The 17,850-nt window shown below is 39.7% G+C and overlaps 2 protein-coding genes across 2 annotated transcripts in view; one reads left to right on the top strand and one right to left on the bottom strand.

Moving 5' to 3' along the window:
- The window catches only part of LOC139980454 (uncharacterized), a 44,647-nt gene extending 36,631 nt beyond the window's left edge, over positions 1-8,016 (top strand). Inside the window, exons 27-29 of the mRNA XM_071992051.1 lie at positions 1,517-1,687; positions 2,456-2,713; positions 3,755-8,016. Coding sequence (XP_071848152.1) covers positions 1,517-1,687; positions 2,456-2,713; positions 3,755-3,933 — 608 coding nt within the window. The 3' untranslated portion in view covers positions 3,934-8,016. The remainder of the gene's footprint in view (positions 1-1,516; positions 1,688-2,455; positions 2,714-3,754) is intronic.
- LOC139980455 (clathrin heavy chain 1-like) overlaps positions 6,106-17,850 on the bottom strand; it is a 34,413-nt gene continuing 22,668 nt past the window's right edge. Inside the window, exons 17-29 of the mRNA XM_071992052.1 lie at positions 17,571-17,805; positions 17,097-17,242; positions 16,338-16,521; positions 15,627-15,819; positions 14,824-14,981; positions 14,116-14,280; positions 13,198-13,473; positions 12,298-12,447; positions 11,754-11,924; positions 10,961-11,203; positions 10,129-10,350; positions 9,376-9,448; positions 6,106-8,473 (exon numbers count right to left, since the gene is read on the bottom strand). Of these exons, the coding sequence (XP_071848153.1) occupies positions 8,337-8,473; positions 9,376-9,448; positions 10,129-10,350; positions 10,961-11,203; positions 11,754-11,924; positions 12,298-12,447; positions 13,198-13,473; positions 14,116-14,280; positions 14,824-14,981; positions 15,627-15,819; positions 16,338-16,521; positions 17,097-17,242; positions 17,571-17,805 (2,353 nt within the window). The 3' untranslated portion in view covers positions 6,106-8,336. The remainder of the gene's footprint in view (positions 8,474-9,375; positions 9,449-10,128; positions 10,351-10,960; positions 11,204-11,753; positions 11,925-12,297; positions 12,448-13,197; positions 13,474-14,115; positions 14,281-14,823; positions 14,982-15,626; positions 15,820-16,337; positions 16,522-17,096; positions 17,243-17,570; positions 17,806-17,850) is intronic.

The following is a 17,850-nucleotide window of genomic DNA, read 5'->3' as shown; positions in this document are numbered from 1 at the left end:
ACACATGATGAAGATAAGGTTAGTGGGCTATCTACTGTCTACTGTTTACATATGATCACATGGTCTTAGCCAAAAGGTTCTTTGTGTAATGCAACCAACCTGTTGTGTATAAGCAATGAACTTCTGACAAGTCTTGAGTTTATATTACTCATGAGTCAAAGTATCTTCTGTTTGTTGAAATTTACTGTAATTATATCATCGTAGTGTAAGGAGAAGGACACATTTCATGGTTGCATCTGTTTCTAGGGTTTGTTATTTGTTGCGTTGATACAGAGTGAATGGTGAAAAATTAGCAGGGGCGCAACCATGTATAGTTTTGAAGGGTAGTTAGCTATAGAGCCCCCCCCCCAGGCGCGGCGGAACGGAAAAATTATTGGGGGGGCTAATGTGTAGAGACTATCTAAGCGGAGCGCCACCATCGGTTGGCGCGGAGCGTACAAGAAAATTTTGGGTTTTTTCAAACCCCCAGATGGCCGGAAACGGCACTTTCCGAGTGTTTTATGCTGCGAATAACCAGCCCTAAAATATGGGTCTCAAGCCTGCAATTTCTCAGATTGCACGGAGCGTACAGAAAATTTTTGAGTAAAGATACTCCCTAGATTGCAGGAAATGACCCTTTCCGGGGCCTTGCTAATTTGCAGATAAACGGAAAATAAATAGGTGTCGTCGCCATTTTGTCGGAAAATTAAACCAACAGAATATGACAAATGTCAATAGGTATATGAGAGCGCAATAAAATAGTCAAAATTCGCGAATAAGTAAAAAGTAGCGAAAAGCTGAAAAGGGCGCCAGCAGTCCATTTGAGTCCGTCAGGGGGGGGGGCATCCGCCCCCTGACTGTATATATGGACGCTCCGCCACTAAGTAAGGGGATGTTGGAGAACTGGCTGAAATGAGGCAAGTCATTGGCCTAAGACGAAGTTGTGTTACGCTTACCGGTACTCACACTCACTGCTTCCACTTTTCACTGCTTCCCAACCGCGTGAAGACGCGGTTGGGGTGACAATGTGGTCTATAGCCAGGGGACGGGCCGAGGGTCCCCCAGCAATTACTAAAATTATTACACCTATAGAGTATACGTGTGCATCGGACAGATCGACAAATATGCATTGAAAAATGGGCAGATGCACGTTTCGGAGCATTGGTAAATATTGGGGGGGCTTATCATGCATTTGCCCCCTCAACTTTTTTATTGGGGGGGCTGAGCCCCCCAAGCCCCCCCGGTTCCGCCGCCACTGCCCCCCCCCCCTCCGAAGAATGATCAGGTGGGCACCCCACCCCCCCCCCCTCCTCCCCCATACTAGCATACAGAATATTGCATGAATTCCTAAAGTAAAGTTTCCAAACAGTGTGGCCAGTTTAGCAATTCTAGCAGGTTCTACGTCACGGTATAGTCCTTATAAGTTTTTAATATTATGTAGTAATCAAATTGACATGACTTCATTATATCATGGAATATTTTAACATTCATTAACTTTCATCACTCCGATTTTTCATTTTTTTATTTTATTTTCCAGCCACGTTTTCTGCGTACGAGTCGGCGGCGGACGATACTTATACACTCCTACCTGATCGGCTCACCAGGGGAATCGGTTCGTTTAGATTTTCGGTGAGGTCACACAGTGAGGCCCATCTATTACTCAGTAGCACCAAAGATATTGACGATAACACACCCCTCTATGAGATAGGTAACTATACATTATAATATATGTATTCATTAACTGATATATACATGGGTCGATGGCGCATGAAACTGGTTTAAATAGAACTGCTACAAACTGAGCGATGGCGGATTTGTAACATATTGCAATGACGTCAACTTAATTGGTTTGCACGTTCTCATTATCATTGGAGGTGTTGCATGAAAGTTGTGTGGGGGTTTGACAGCAATGATCTCTCTACAAGATTGCTACGGTGTATACCCACTATGTCTTTAGACTCACCGATTGATCGATATGTTGTGGTAGTGATCGAAATAGGATTTAAAAGGAATAACCTGCCCTTCCCTGATATACATGCAGGCATTGAGGGTGAGGGTGGATAAGTTTCTTTGTGTACGAACAAAATGACAGCATTGTTTACAAATACAAATACAGCAAAAAGGGTCTATAAATGATCACACAGTCACAGTCCCGATGCAAGGGGACTGGGGCTGAGAGCGGATCAGTCGTTTGGTAGTTTGGTTTTCGTGCCCAGGTTCTTTCCTGGGTGACTTTTTCTTAAAAAGTATAAATTATCCAACAATGTTTACACGTTTGAGTTTTGGTTTACTCACATGATTTATCCTTTTCATACAAACAAACAAAATCCTCAGATATTGTTTCAAATTTGGAAAGCTAGCATTGCCTTTTGACACAGGATTTAAGAACAAGAAACCACAAATTTCAACGGGTTTAGGTTCACTGACAGTATGATTCTTTCAAAAAACGTTGATAATTTGTTGCTTTTGTTTTTAGTCCTCGGAGCTGACCGTAATAAACTGAACTTACTCCGACGATGCCAAGCCTGTTCACCGAGAGTTGAGCAGAGAAAGCCTTACCTCCACAAGAGAAGATTCAGAGACTTCTTCGTGAATTTCCATGAGGGTAAAATCCAAGTTGGTGATATGAAGAACCGAGAGTTGATACTGGAGTATAAAGATCCTTTACCGATGCGTGTTCGCTACATTGGATTTAAGTCAGTCAGTAGAGTTGGCAGTTGGAAGTTTTATGAAAGTAAGTCCGGAGAAAAAACCTTGGACAACAGAATATTTTTTTGCCCAGTTGTATACATTCAGACCCTTTTTATCAACATGATTGGCTATCAATTTTTTTTATGAATATTCAATATTTTTTGATCAGCTAGATATAGGCCTATACTGCACATTCCCGTCACTGTTGTAACATAATTAACAATTTACTTAAAAAGAAAACTGCATGGATCATATTAATAAATATATTTCATATCTAACCCAACACTCCCCCGTCCCCGTCCCCTTCACCTCACCCCTACTCTCATCTCCTTCAATAATTTAATCAAGCAGTGTCGGGCCATATTAGCAAAATAGATTCACCCACCGCGGCTATGACCCCTAGTATACCTCCATCGTTAGTCAGGGAAAATATTTTTTTAAAAACGTTCAGTCGGGTATAATATAAAAGTATTCATTACCACAACCTTGCATTTATAAATTATTTGAAGTCTAATATGTATTAGAATGTATCATTTGACGCCTAAACTTTGATTATATATAAATGAATTCGAGTTGGTTAACATCATGTTTGATCTCTATAGAGTAAGGCAAATATGTCACCAAAACAGAACTAGTATTGTTCGATACAGGTGACAAACGCCAAAAGTGGAATTATACGACCTTCCTTACCGGTTTCGAACCTCTGGACATAGCCTACAATCAGCGTCCATAGCCTAGTGGTTAGGGTGTCCGCATACAAAGCGGGAGGCCCGGGTTCGAAATTTCGAATCCCGGTGGAGGCTGGAAGTTTTTCCACTGTTCTTGGTTTTCCAACTCACTACGATTTCAATTAGGCCTATATATATAATTGAAATCGTAATGAGTTGGAAATGGGAGGGGGTGGTGGGGGGTCTCTGAGGGAGGAACCTCATACCCCCGTACATAAGAGTCACGACCGTATAGCCACATCACTCTTTCGTGTAGTCCAGCTATATCAATCTAATATATGGAAACGAACATTTAATAAGAATAATTTGTCTATTCACATTTGAACGTAACATTACACATTTTTTGTTTCCTTTAGCCGAGTTCATGTGGGATACTGAGGAATCATGGAACTTTGACAACTTTCGTTATGGGGAACCGAGTAACTACGAGAGTGAAGAGAGATGCTTGGAGACCAACTTCCTTCATCCTGGACTTTGGAATGACCATTTCTGCTCTGAGGAGAAGGCATTCATCTGTGAAATTGATGGCTATTAGCCTAGATTCCTTAAAATATTACATTACAGACCCTGTCATGTCCCTTTAGTTTAGTGGTTTTAGAAGTCGAGAACTCTGGGCGGGGGGTGGGGGGGGGTGTGGGTGACTTAAAATCCGGAAGATTTATTCTTTGTAATAATTCCAGGAAGGCTAGCCTAGGGTTTGGCTAATGGATAATAATGATAACCAGTACATATAGAAGAATTATGTGGAAAAGGACACAGTATCGATCTAATGCCTGTTGAGCTACGACACATTTCACACTGTTACAGTTGTTCCACTATGAATTTAAAGCGTATGCTGGTGACTGAATTTGATGGTTTCAACAAAAAAATGTATTTGGAAGTGAAAAGTGCATTTCAATAGCATACTGCGTTTGGAAGATATGAATTTTCAAGAAAGGTTATTCCTCCAGAAATACAGTGCATGATAGGAAATCTGTGATGTCATCTTGGCAAATTGATTACACATATAGCTGTTCTTTCTTCACAATGTTGACACAGATGTATGGGAGATTTAAATAACTTTGTATGCTGTTTTCTATAGACGACAAAGTATTATACAAGCTCTACACGTATTATACAAGCTCTACACAAGCTCTACAAGTATTATACAAGCTCTACAAGTATTATACAAGCTCTACAAGTATTATACAAGCTCTACAAGTATTATACAAGCTCTATTATACAAGCTCTATACAAGCTCTATACAAGCTCTATACAAGTATTATACAAGTACAAGCTCTATACAAGTATTATACAAGCTCTAAGATACGCAAACTTTTCAAATTCCAATCCCAGACAAGTTCGTCAATTTAAAAAAGTTAACAAAGAGTCTTGCCCACTTCACATCATTCTGTGATCTTGAGGAAAACGAGGTATTTTATAACAAAAGTAACAAAACAAAACTGATTTCTTGAGGTACGAATGGAATTTAGGGACAGGATATAGATGACATGTAATGGGAAAAGTTTCTCTTTTCACAAATTATCCCTATCAAATGTCACCAGAGAATGCCTGTAAGAAGTGTTTTACCCTCAGCTTCAGTTAAAACTAAATTTAAATGATTTGGAAAATTTTAAACTAAGGTAAGCATTTCTGACAAGATCAGAGCGGCAGGTTATACTGAGAGATTATACCATCAGTTGAGGGGGAGGAGAGATATTAATGGGAGGGGGAGGTGGGTGGGGGAACTTGGGCTGAGAATGCAATTGGTTTGGTGAAATAAAGTTGAATTTTTTTGTGCCCAAGTTCTACCTGGTTGACTTCCTCTAATATAACTCTGTTGCAAGAGTGTTGCAAGTGTATGACCTCAACACGGTCTAGCTAAGCCCGAGAATGGCCACTAAGGATTGCCGTTTTGTTATAAGATGTCATTCACAGCCCTTAAATGTTGTTGAATTGAATATGAGAAAAATAAACGAGAATTTAACATTCAAGATCTTGAAGGAAAAAAAATGAATGTCTCTGTAATTATTAATGAAAATATGGAATTCATGGACGTTGAAAGTTGAGGTCAGCACTGTTAGTGATTAGAGTGATGGGATGTTCATCCTTTGCATTCCTACAGTAAAGGTTGCTGTAAGTATCTACCTGCACAATGTGGACTACTGTGTATAATAATAATAATATTTGTCCCTCTGTACTAGTCCAAGACTGTAAGGGACTGCAATGGTGCCAATCCCAAGCACCACTTTATTACAGTTGAGTTAACTACTAGTCGCTCTGGGACTGCTGTGTATCGTAGTAATGTACACACAATTGTGGCTAGGAGTGTTAGCCGGTGCCTTTCAATCATAAGGTCCAGAGTTGAGTCACTACAAGATTAATGTATGTCATCCAGTTACAGAGTTGTTGACAATTAATAATCATAGATGTTAAATATGAATCTAAGAGACTGACTTCGGTCAGCTTGCGGCTTTGATAAGCCAATGATGGCTTCTTCGCGAACATACATACAATACATATCATTATTAACAAAGTCGGGACTGCTAAAGCACCAACTTTTCTTCTCTGTGATACTCCAGCACTGTAAGGGACTGCAATGCTGTCCACCATTAGCACCCCAATAGGGTTTGTTATTGATAGCAAACCCCCCCCCCCCCAAAGGGTGCCCACTGGAGCCCCAAGTTGATCAGAAATCAAGGATAGGCAAATATAAAGCATATATATATTGATTTATCACATAACGTACATTTATTTCTCTGTTGTTGTAGTAGGGAGGGACATGGTAACAAGTAAGATACACAGCTGAAGCAACAAGTGGTTTTGAAATTATCTGCCAAGAAACAATGGCTGAAGAAAAAAACAAAACAAACAATCCACCAAATAACCAACCACGTAGACAACATAATTAACGCTGAAACTAAAAAGTATAGACTGAAATTTTTATTTCCTAAATTCTTCATGATATTGCCATGCTAATTAGAGTTACAATAAGAATCAAATTACCCCCCTCCCCCTCCCCCACCCCTTCCTCCCAAAGAAAACAAAATAGAAAACTAAAAAGAATAAGAATTAATATAAAGAGTGAAAGATGACTGATGGAGTCTTCGACTACCGAATTTGAATTTCAAAAACTATTGTGGAGTAGCCGATGATTATTTGTTATATAAGTTCACACTTTGGGCGTCCTTTTAAGATGACTTCATTTCATCGCGCCCTGATTGAGAGGATGCTCTGTCGAGAACCATTCTCTAGTTTGCTGGTCACCTAAGCAGCAGCTGAATACAATGAAATGTCTGCCTGTGATAGACAGAAAGCTGGATCAGAAAGAAACCAAACAAGAAAAGGAGTGCATTGTGGACAGAATGACGAGGCAAACGAAATCCGCCCGTGGTGAATCCATCAACAAGCTTTTGATTGAGTTATTCAATCATTTATAAAATGTTGAGATCGCTCTCAAGTATCTGAAACTTGTTCTGTTTGATTTTAAAGTTTCACAAAAAGGTGAATACATTTAAGAGAAAGTTATATGCGATAGCTTCCAGGTAGGTTATCCCAAAAAACCTACCACTTCGGTATAAGTTTTCTACATCAGCTGATTCATAAATATCCAAATCTCTGACTAAAAAACAACTATAACAAAACTTTTGATATAGTTTGTTTCACATTTTCAACGCAGTTATTTTTGTGTAAAAGATGCTTCTGCATCAAGCAATATTTTCTAAGGTAATTTTGTGTTTTTTTTTTTTTTGTAGCATGCTCAATCTAATATACATTCCATTTTATACTGCTTATTCCAGTCTGAAATTTCATATTTCCAATCAATTTTAAGTACTGCTCTACACCCCCCCCCCCCCATGGCCCCTTCAGCTAATATAGGCAGTGCAAATATACTTTCTTTTTGTTAATGCTTCTAAGCTTCTAACGACAAATCAAAAGATAAAAGGATTGGGTTTCCTAGCTACCATCTACCATAAATATTCCTTCTCTCTACGATCCTTTCTTGAACCAACCACATTCCAAAGAAACATCAAATATTAACAACGCCGAGGTCCACAAAAGTCCCAAATTAATCATCTGGAACTCCATCACACATTCTCACCAAGAAGCTCCTTATTTGGTCGTTGGTTTCATATGTGCTTTTGTTCACATTTTCCTTATCTACCTACATCAGATCATCTCCCCTTACAATACATTCAAGAATTATGTTAACAAATCCGTAATTTACTTCTTAAGGTTCACTGGTTTAAATTTCTCATTTCTTCCAGAATTACATTAAATTGCTACTATACATGTTCACCCTTCTTCGACTATATTCATCACCATGTTAGTCCATTTCTCTTACAACAGACACCCATAAAAAAACAGTATGCTTTGCTGTCAAAATATTGGCCAAATTGTCAAACACAAAAAATTAAATAAAAATACAATTCCTTCCATTTCTTCTTCTTCTTCTTCATGTTAATATGAATAATTCTATAGATAACAGACCACAAGTTCTTTCCTGGATTTCGATAGAAAAATTTTAAAAGAGTTTTGAATCTTTTTTTTTTATTCTCTTCACAGCAGAAATTCATAAAAAGTTAAGAAATGAACGGTTACAGCTTTTTTTTTCTTTTTTTTTAATAATAATATTTTTCATCTCTTATTTGGAAAGCAAACATGATACAAATTGTGAGGAAGTGTCTCAAAGAAAGACAGCCCTTTACAGAGACCATGCGCGCCCAGGCCTCCCTACGAAAACAACGCCTTATGATTCACATCGAAGTGACTCTGGATAAAGCTCATTGGTTCTCCAATTCTGACAATTCCAATTCTCCTATCCTATCTTCTCCTTCCTCTCCTCATCTCTCCTCCTCCTCCCTCCTCAGGTATGAGGGTGGTTCATAGTGCTAAATACTACCAACTGATAATAGAAGTAAATGATTTTTTTTGCAAGTTTAAAAAATAATTTGTACATCACATCCCTCCGTACATGCCAGGCTGAGGTGGCATCCCTGGCTGCATTCCGGGGACCATGCCTGGGACCATACCGGGCGCCATGCCTGGAGCCATTCCCATAACGGGTGGTGCGGCGATCATCAGTTGGCTTTCACCTGTAAATGAGAACACACATTCGATAAAGCAACAGTAACAACACTAAATAATACATCGATTTAATAGCAGGAAACCAAACAGGCTCCAAAGGAGAGTACCAACACAATCACCCAATCACACTCTTCTGCAATATTTCAATCAATATCAAACAGCATATTTTTAGTCTGAATTTTTTTAACAGAGCAATCAATGCCAGAGTTACTGACAGCCTTAAATCACCACGACCTCCCAATCCCCCCCCCTCCACCCCCACGAAACATCCCCCAATTCCCCTTGCAAAGTCATCACAACTCAAAGATCTCAGAGACTAGTAAGGTGTGTGGCTTTCCTTTCAAAAAGCAGCTTCTTTTTATCACCTGAGCTTGATCCATTAGCTAGACTACTCAAGTTTCACATCGTACAATGAATAAAAAGTCAAAAGAATTTGATAAAACATTTCTGATTTCCTTTGCAAAATTTCCATAAATACTGATCTGAAAGGTATCTGAGTGAGGCAATGTTGAGTTATATACTTGAATGAACCCATGCTTGATTAAAAAAAAAACATCTAATAGAGGGGAAAAATCTTCAGCTTCCTCAACACTATTCATAATATCAATCTAGTTTTGAGTAACATGCAGGAAAGATGGTTTGGTAAAACTGCACACCAATACATTTAACGCTGCTTTAAAGTTTGAAACATACAAAGCCACAGATCAATGTTCCAAGTGCAAATACCTCTCTCTGCAGTCACCTTCAAAAAAAGCACTACTTGTGGATAACGTTTAAAAACAGTTTCAAATAAGTCAAAAAGTTGGAACTCCTAATACAGCCATACAATTTAGAATGAAAGCAGCATCCTACTGGGTCTATTTTATGCCCCAATGGATAAACTCCCTCCCCCCCCCCGGCATCTACTCACCTATGACCATACCGGCTGGTGCCTCCGATGCTTCCTCTTTCCTCTCCTTCTCTGATTCAGCAAGTTTGTCAACCTGACGATGGACAAGATGAGGTAATTAAAGCATACTAACTAGTGAGGTTCCGTTTAGCAAAAGTCTTACCTAAATGAGAATTTGAGACTAACAGCCTCTGGTTCATCAGTATTGCTTGCTACATCTGATCTGATGTACAAAATAATACTGTCTGCAATGAACTAGATTTCACTCTTGAATTTATCAGATAAATTACGATGTACTTATACCGTCACGACTGATACACAGGTCACAGCCTAATGACGAATGGAGAATGAAAAACATGAGCGACGTTTTGGCTACACTCAAGTGACCTTCTATCAGAGGTCAATATCAGGTCAATCGGAGGTCAATATCAGAGGTCAATAAAATGTACTTAAAACCATCCATGATGTTTGTGTGCACTCTATATTCACCCAATATGAGACACTGTCACTCATCTAAATACTTGCAAGATATGGAAGCTCGTTAACAACTTCCGTACCATTACTTTGGAAGAATAACTTCTGCAAAGAAGTATTAAAATAGATACATTCGTGACCACAATCTATATGTACCATTATTTTTTTCGGTCAAAAATAAGAGCTTAAAACCCCTTTCCTCAGTTTAGATGAATGTTTCCCCTTCCCCCAACAACAGTTAGAAACATTGCATTTGTCTTCTTATAAGAATAATATTTCAGTATGATTTTTTGAGTTTACCTTTGTTAAATATTCCCTGACTACTTGCACCATATATGGCATAGCAAAGTCCATGATGTTATGCCTCCAAGACAGCTCCAAGATCACATCGGGCCTCAAGAGATCGAAGCAGTTGAAGAGAGATGCGCTGAAGCACTCAAAGTTATCCTGATCCAGGAACCAAGCGATCAGCTCCTCCGCTATTTCTGTCTCTCGTGACTCTGAGGCGTACTCCATTGCATCCTGATGACGACAGAAGTTTGAGGAAAACATTGAAACTTGACGCACACGTGGCTCAACGATGTCATATTTATTCATATTTAGACTTGATCAAGTCTTCAGCCTTGTGTGTGATGGGGATAATATATATCAAAATTAAATACCATTTTCCTTAGTTGTTTTGTTGAAATTTTTCATGACAATAATTTGTCAAACTTTCCAATAATGATGGTTGGGTTATGTGGCTCCTTTAAAAACTCACCACTCCTCAAGAGTGCTAAGAGTCATGGAGTTTGATTCTTTGCAACCAACAAACAAGCATCTATCTTTTGATCATCAACAAGCAGGATACCTATCCTGAAAATGGCAGAGGCTGCCCACCCACCCACCCACTGGCATTACTTCCATATTGTTAGTATGGAGGCTATGATTGATAAAATGATGTTAGTATCAAACAATATATCCATGTAAGAGCAAGATAATGACATCAGAGATCCAAACATTCACCTTCAAATCAACATTAATGACTTTAGACCTCCTCTGGCACTGACGACAAAGACTAACCCCTTCCTCTCCTCCTCTCCCCCCCCCCCACCCCACCCCCTTTCTCTGTCTTTGAGCAAGCACCACATACCTTGAACAGTCTATCCTTTTTGCACAGTTCCACAGCTTGAGCCCAACGGTTGTTCCTCTTGTATAGGTAGGCGGCGATTCTGCGGAATTCGATCAGTTCGTGTTTCTCCAGTTTCTGAGCGAGGGCGATGTTGTCAAAGTTATCAAAGGCATCAATGGACGCTCTGAGACCCTGGTAGTCTTCCTCGTCGATCAAGAGGTTGTTCAGGGCATCGTTGATGGCCTTGTTGTTGTGGTTCTGTACCTGTTTTAATCCAAGAGAAATAGAATAGTCAATTTGTTTCAAGGGATGGCCTTTCCTCTTGCCATCAATGCTGTTCTTACATTCTGCTATGAAGGTTAATCAGTTACATATGTTTTCTTTGTTGGAAAGATTCAGGCCATGAGCAATTAATTATTCACAAAACAGGACAAAAAAATGCCCAAAAAATATATAACTTGAAAGAGGAGCAACAGTAACTTATTTAAATTATTTTATGTTAATCATAAAGTACTTTTTACATGTTTTGTACATTTCTCATCAAATCGAACATCCTTAGAGAGATTATTTCATGTTTACTTTTTAACAGGTTGCTTCACTGTTAGAAATCAACTTTTACTAATTGAACTAACGAACAACATCGTGATTGAGATTTTAAAACCTTACAGTATTAAATTTGATTGAAACCTAATGCAAAGAGCCTGAACTTAAGGTAATTTTGTAGCTACCTTGAGATACCTACAAGACTTTTCTCTGGTGCTTGTTGTTCATGGATTCACTGGGAGTAAACCCTAGTAAATTAAGCGGTTCTTACCTGTCTGAGATATGGCTTAACGAGTGGCAGTTGATTCAGTTTGCTGAAGAGACCCACAGCTCTGGTGTGGTCCATTCTTGGTATAAGGACGGTGAGAAGGTCATTTAGAAGCATTGGTTTGTAGTCAAGATAGAACTGAATGGCTTTGTAATAAAGCTCAATGTTGGCTACCTGCATAAACCAAAGAGGTGGAAAAATAAGAGTAGTTACCAAGCTTACACCATGATGTAGTTTAAAATATCTTCTTGAAATTTTGAGAGAAAATTTTCCAAAAATGAAATAGACATATTCAATCTGAAGCTGAAGTGGTGGGATCAATAAATTATCACGGCATAATTATAAAGTACCAAGCCTGAGAGGAGAATGTTATCTCTGACCTGTCATTGTTGACGTTATCTTAGCTAACCTCCCAATACACTGGTCCCATCTTCCCCCCCCCCCTACCACCCCCACCCCATCTCCCTCAGTCCAGTATCCTACCTTTCACACTTCAACAATGATCCTACAGAACACAGAATCTTCTAAATTGCCACAAACACTTTACCTTTGGAATAATATCTTTGAAATGATTCTCCCTCCAAGCATCTGTGGGGTGGGCCATCATTGTGACAATGGCGTTGTCAAATTCTTCATATTTGTCATACAGGAAAACAAGCTCTGCCCATAAATGCGCTTGCTCAGCTGCCCTCAGGACCTGAAGAAAGATCAAATATGAAAAACACAGTACAGCATTTAGCAGGAAAATCAAAGAGAAAATGGAGTAGTGATAGGGAGGATGAATGGAAGACGAGAAGAATGGTTCTTCACTTCGCCATCGCACTGCAGACTATATCAATGTTACACTAGCAACATAGGCTACATCATATATCATAGGACAATATACGATAAACAGAGAGCCTACAGGCTTAGTGACACCTTGCCCTGTATCTAATAGGAGATGAACTGTGCTCACCCAAGGTACTTGTGGTTAATAAGGAGGATCTACATACTAAGCATGAAGCTATAAATATTTATTCCACAGGTGAGCTCACTTACATATGAAACACTGAGAGTGCATTACAGAGGGATATAGCGGTTGTGAACAAAAACTTCAAATCGAAAGGTAGCATAGCAGGGTAACAAATAGTATTCCTCCCTAAACAATTAATAACATTTCATTTTTATATTTCTTCTAAAGGCACTCTTAGTTATATACTGCAAATAAGTATTTCTACTAACCATAAGATTGGGGGTTATTTGCTTGGCCCCTCTTTTTTTTGTAAGTCGGTATTGTTGTGTTTTTCAGCGTGACAGAACTAGGATATGATATAACAGATATTTCGCAGCCAACTCTTGGTATGTGAAGATCCACACAGAGCTAACATAACACAAAATGAGGAATAATAAATGATGACAACTGATAAACTACAAACAGAGAATCCGAAAGTAAAGTTGCTTTTTTTACCTTTGGAATGTTTACTCTGGACCAGAAGAGTTCCAAGTGTTCCCTCATCTTACTAGGCTTGTATTTGGAGTAAAGAATGGCCAGTTCGGTGAACATGCCCATGTGAGCTCTCTCCAGACCCAGAGCCGCCTCCAGAAGTTGGATCAGTTCCTCAAAGTATCCTCGATCCTGGTAGTAATTGATCAACTCCTCTAGTTCGTCGGCGTGGACCACGATGTGGAGGCCACACATCTGGGCTAGGCGGAACTCTTCACCGTCCACACAGGCAAAGCAGACCTGGTGGGAAAATAAGCTCGTATTAGAGGTTGCAAAAGAGAAGTCAACATGGAGAACTCACTCTTCTGGAAACTGCTAATCATGGGAAGTAGAGAAGTTTAGTGACAAAAGGAAATAAGTCAAGTGACCTTTGACATCAACTGCTTCAGATAGTCTGAAGCGTATACCTTATTTGGAGGCACTCAATGAGTCGCATTAAATAATTTGCGGGTGACACATCGATACAAGATGCAACATTAGATTGTTCATGACATATCCATCGTCACTGACGCTGCTAGTTGCTATGTAAGATTATATCACAGCAGTGAACTATTGGGCAGAATCACTATAAAAAAATAGAAATAGGACCAGCTTTTGTAGAGAGGTTGTTTATTACCATAACCGCTGCCTTTAAGAGACATCACATCAATTCCAATTTCACAAAAGATAGTTAACTGTTTTATGACATCCCACTACTAGGCAGAATATGGTACAAGTTTCGCAAATACTCGAAAAGTCCCCCCCCCCCACCCCAAACAAAGAACCTTCTAGAATGTGAAGAGTTCACAGAGTGACAGACTAACAAACAATGTACAGAACACTCATCAAGTTTCTATCTTTGTACTTCAATTGTTTTTTTGTACATGCTGCCTATTATTTTACCTCCTTCCAAGTCCTGGTGCTGTTGGCTTTACGTGCACCATCTACTGCAGCCTGGTACTCTCCCAGGTGGACCAAGGTGGAAGCCAACCTAGCAAAGTTAGATATGTTGTTGAAGAGTAGCTTGGCAGCTTCGTACATCTTCTCATCGTAACATCTGTCACCGACCTGAGGGAAGAAAGATCACGATACGGTAAGTCGACAAGATGCTTCCGTGAAGATCATATGATAAAGAGAGATGACTGAACAGATTCCATTTGTGCCAAAAACCAAACTTTTGCGGTTGAATTTGAAATCGTGTCGGAGACTCCAGCTGTATTTCTCAAAATTGTCAAAATGCTGGCTAATCTAACCTACTATGAACAGTTATAAAATTACAACCAGTTCACAAAGCTACCTAAGATGACTGAACAGATTTCATTTGTGCCAAAAACCAAACTTTTCTGGTTGAATTTGAAATCGTGTCGGAGACTCCAGCTGTATTTCTCAACATTGTCAAGATGCTGGCTAACCTAACCTACTGTGAACAGTTATAAAATTACAAACAATTCACAAAGCAACCTAAGATTCCAACATGAAACAATAATATGAAAGAGTCGTTACCAAGAGAATATCAAATTTTAATTCACATCATATTTCTCTTTTAAATACAAACGAAATAGGAAACCAGAATGGATGAAGCCGTTGTACAGAGAGGAATGTATTACGAACCTGCTGAATCTGAGCATGGTTGGGGCCCGAGATGAACTCCTCAAGATCTGCTAGGCGGTTAGTCTTAGCGAAGGCAAAGATCAACTCGGTCTCTACAAAGGTGTCTCTGGCCTTCTTACGAGCCATCTGTAAGTAGCGGACTAGATCTTCCCAGTTGCCTGCATAAATCAATCATATAGAGGCACGTTAGAAACGGCAATGGTTACCGAAACCGTTTCAGGGATTACCTAAACAAGTCATTATTCTACTCCAATGCAAACAAAAATAACATTTCAGGCAGAAATACCTTTCTTTATTTCCACAGAGGAGCCGACTATCGGGACACACATTGAGGCCAACTTAAGTCACCAATGTTTTGAGATTGTATCAATTCTCATAGACCTGACAAGACTCTACTCCAACACGAAGGTAAGATCAGAACGGGTTAATCTCCAGTCAATAGCAACCTTGGACGACAACAGTTAAGGAATTTTAATCAAGTTTTCAATAATCAAGGAAAGAAAATTACAATTTGCTTCAATCACAAGATGGTGACTGACATTGCACTGGTTGCATAGAGCATGGTGACATGCCTTAAAAAATCGTTAAGAATCGATAAGAAATTGACAGACATCATCAAATACACAAGACAGCGAAACAGTTCAGTTTGCTCCTTTGAATCTTTAAGGGAGAATGACCCAAGGAGATCTGTAAAAGGGTCTATGATTCCATGATCACCACCTCTCCTCCTTTCCTGTGTATTAAGATGGTTCGTTCCATACCCTATGTTCGATTACCCCCTAGTCTGGTGACGTGGATCTTACCTGAGCCTGAAGCAGCAGCCACAACATCTGTGTACGTGGATGGGTCGTCTGCCTTGATGTAAGAGTCGATGGCTTCTTTCACCATTCCTGACTCCATCTGTGCCTTGGCCAGCTGGCTCCATACCTCTGGTTCGTTACACCTCTCAGCAAACTCATATGCACGGTCCAAGTTTTTGATGTGATCGATAAGGACCTGGAGAAAGTAACCAGAGGAGAGGTGCTCAATAACCCTACTTTAGTATGATGGAAAGGGGACTGGAGTGGGAGTGAGGGGGGGGGGCGGAATGGGAAGGGAAAAGGGAGGTAAAGAGAAACTTATGGTACACCAATATAGAGACACTGGCTTAGGTTAATGCTTTCAGTGGTGCAATCATCTCAGCAATTTGCTCACTGTTGACTACGCTTGCACGGTTTCGTGAAAACTAAAAAACTGGTTCGTGACTAAAACCGGTTTACCTTGCAAGCTCACTATTGACATACCAAATCTTGACAACACTGGTCGGAAACAGTCGTTTTACAATGTTAGCAGACAGCCACACCGCACGTGGGATATGCCAAATGGGTTACGACTTACACTTCATGTCGGAATGGAACTATACTCTTCACAGTCTGAAAGTTTTCGCTTGAGCAAAAACTTCAACAAGAGTGTAATAGTAGAGAGTGAACGACATCAGTAATTTGTACTGATTCATCATTGATCAGATGAGTTACCTGAATGGCTGAGGTGTTGACTTCAAACTTCCTGAAGATGGCGAAGGCCTCTTCATATAGCTCACTACCGATGGCAATGTTGGCAATGTCTGGAGCATCGTAGTTATCCAATCGGTTGATGTACTCCATCACACGGGTGCGGTCAGCCTTAATAGCCGTCAGGATCAACAGGTTCTGGAGGTTTCTGGATGACAAGAATAAATCATATGAAAACTCACAGATATTTAACAAATGGTTCTATGGTTCTTAAAAAGATATGATCTAATTTAAGAACCCTCACTGTCAAAACAGTTTAGCCTTAGCTAATGAAGCAGCTGCAGCAGGAATTAACTTTCACCAAAAAGCTTGCGGAGTAAGATAAGGGAAAAATCTTTGGTAACTTTGTAGATCGAGCGATACCCGGAATATTGCCCTTTTTTCTTGGGTATCAACCAAGCCTGGGGCTAACCAGGGTGAACTTGTAATGTCTGAATCTCATAAAGATTGTACTGTTCATATTACTCAGAAGAAACATCCCTATAAAGCACTGTGTGAATTAATAAAAGTAATTTAGCGTTCATAATTTTGTGCACTACTTGTGAGGGTTCTGGATGGTTCCTGTATGATTCTCTACTGGTAAAAGGTTGACAGATTCGTTCACATCACATCATTTTTTTAAATTTAGCGCCCTGGAGTCTCGGCTCTTCATGACACTGTCCACTGCTGCGCCTCTCCGACAACATCATTTCCAACTACATCGCTCCATCTGTGAGTACTTACCGGTGGTCACTGAAGACTGAATTTTCCAGGACAATCTTTTCTAATAATTCAATAAGTTCATTAGGAAGATCAGCAGTCATGAAAGCCTTGACCGTCACAGAGATGTCCTCGGGGTCTTGAGTTTCCGTCAGTGCTGTCTGGACGATCTAAGAAGGCCAAAGATAATGCAGGGAAACAAAATGTAACTTGTGCCGGGTGAATCTTACAGGTTTAAGGTTAGCATAATCTCCTCTGATAAGGTTTGGTCAGGTGCTCATTAATACCTTTGCTAACCTATGATCTGACAATTGACTTAGTGACTTCATAACAAAAAAAAATCTATCTTTGGTATTAGTCTTTTGTAACTACTTTTGTATATTTCACACATTCTTTCTTCAAGTAAAAAAGGAGAACAAACCAGTCAGAAAAAGACCTAAAACAAACAAACAGAAAAAAAGAAATAGAAAAAAAAGAGAGAGAAAAGTGGTCTCCTACCTGGTCAATCAACTGTCTCTTGTATGGGTTATCCTCTTGCAGAACCTCGGCCCAGAGCTCCATGTCACGTCTACGAACCAGGTACCTGGCTTCACTCTTGAACAGGGAGTTCTCGTTACACACTTTGATGAGCTCTCTGTCACACTGTCCTCTTTCGTAGGCTACACAAGCGAGATGTGGATCACGTTTCTCACAATATTTACCCACAACTAGGCTATCGTAATGCTGGTTTTCTCTGCCAAAGACGATAAATTTCATATTGCACATCACAGTGGATACT

Source organism: Apostichopus japonicus, chromosome 15, assembly GCF_037975245.1.
Source record: "Apostichopus japonicus isolate 1M-3 chromosome 15, ASM3797524v1, whole genome shotgun sequence".
Classification (NCBI taxonomy): domain Eukaryota; kingdom Metazoa; phylum Echinodermata; class Holothuroidea; order Aspidochirotida; family Stichopodidae; genus Apostichopus; species Apostichopus japonicus.
This window is presented reverse-complemented; position numbering and strand designations above follow the sequence as displayed.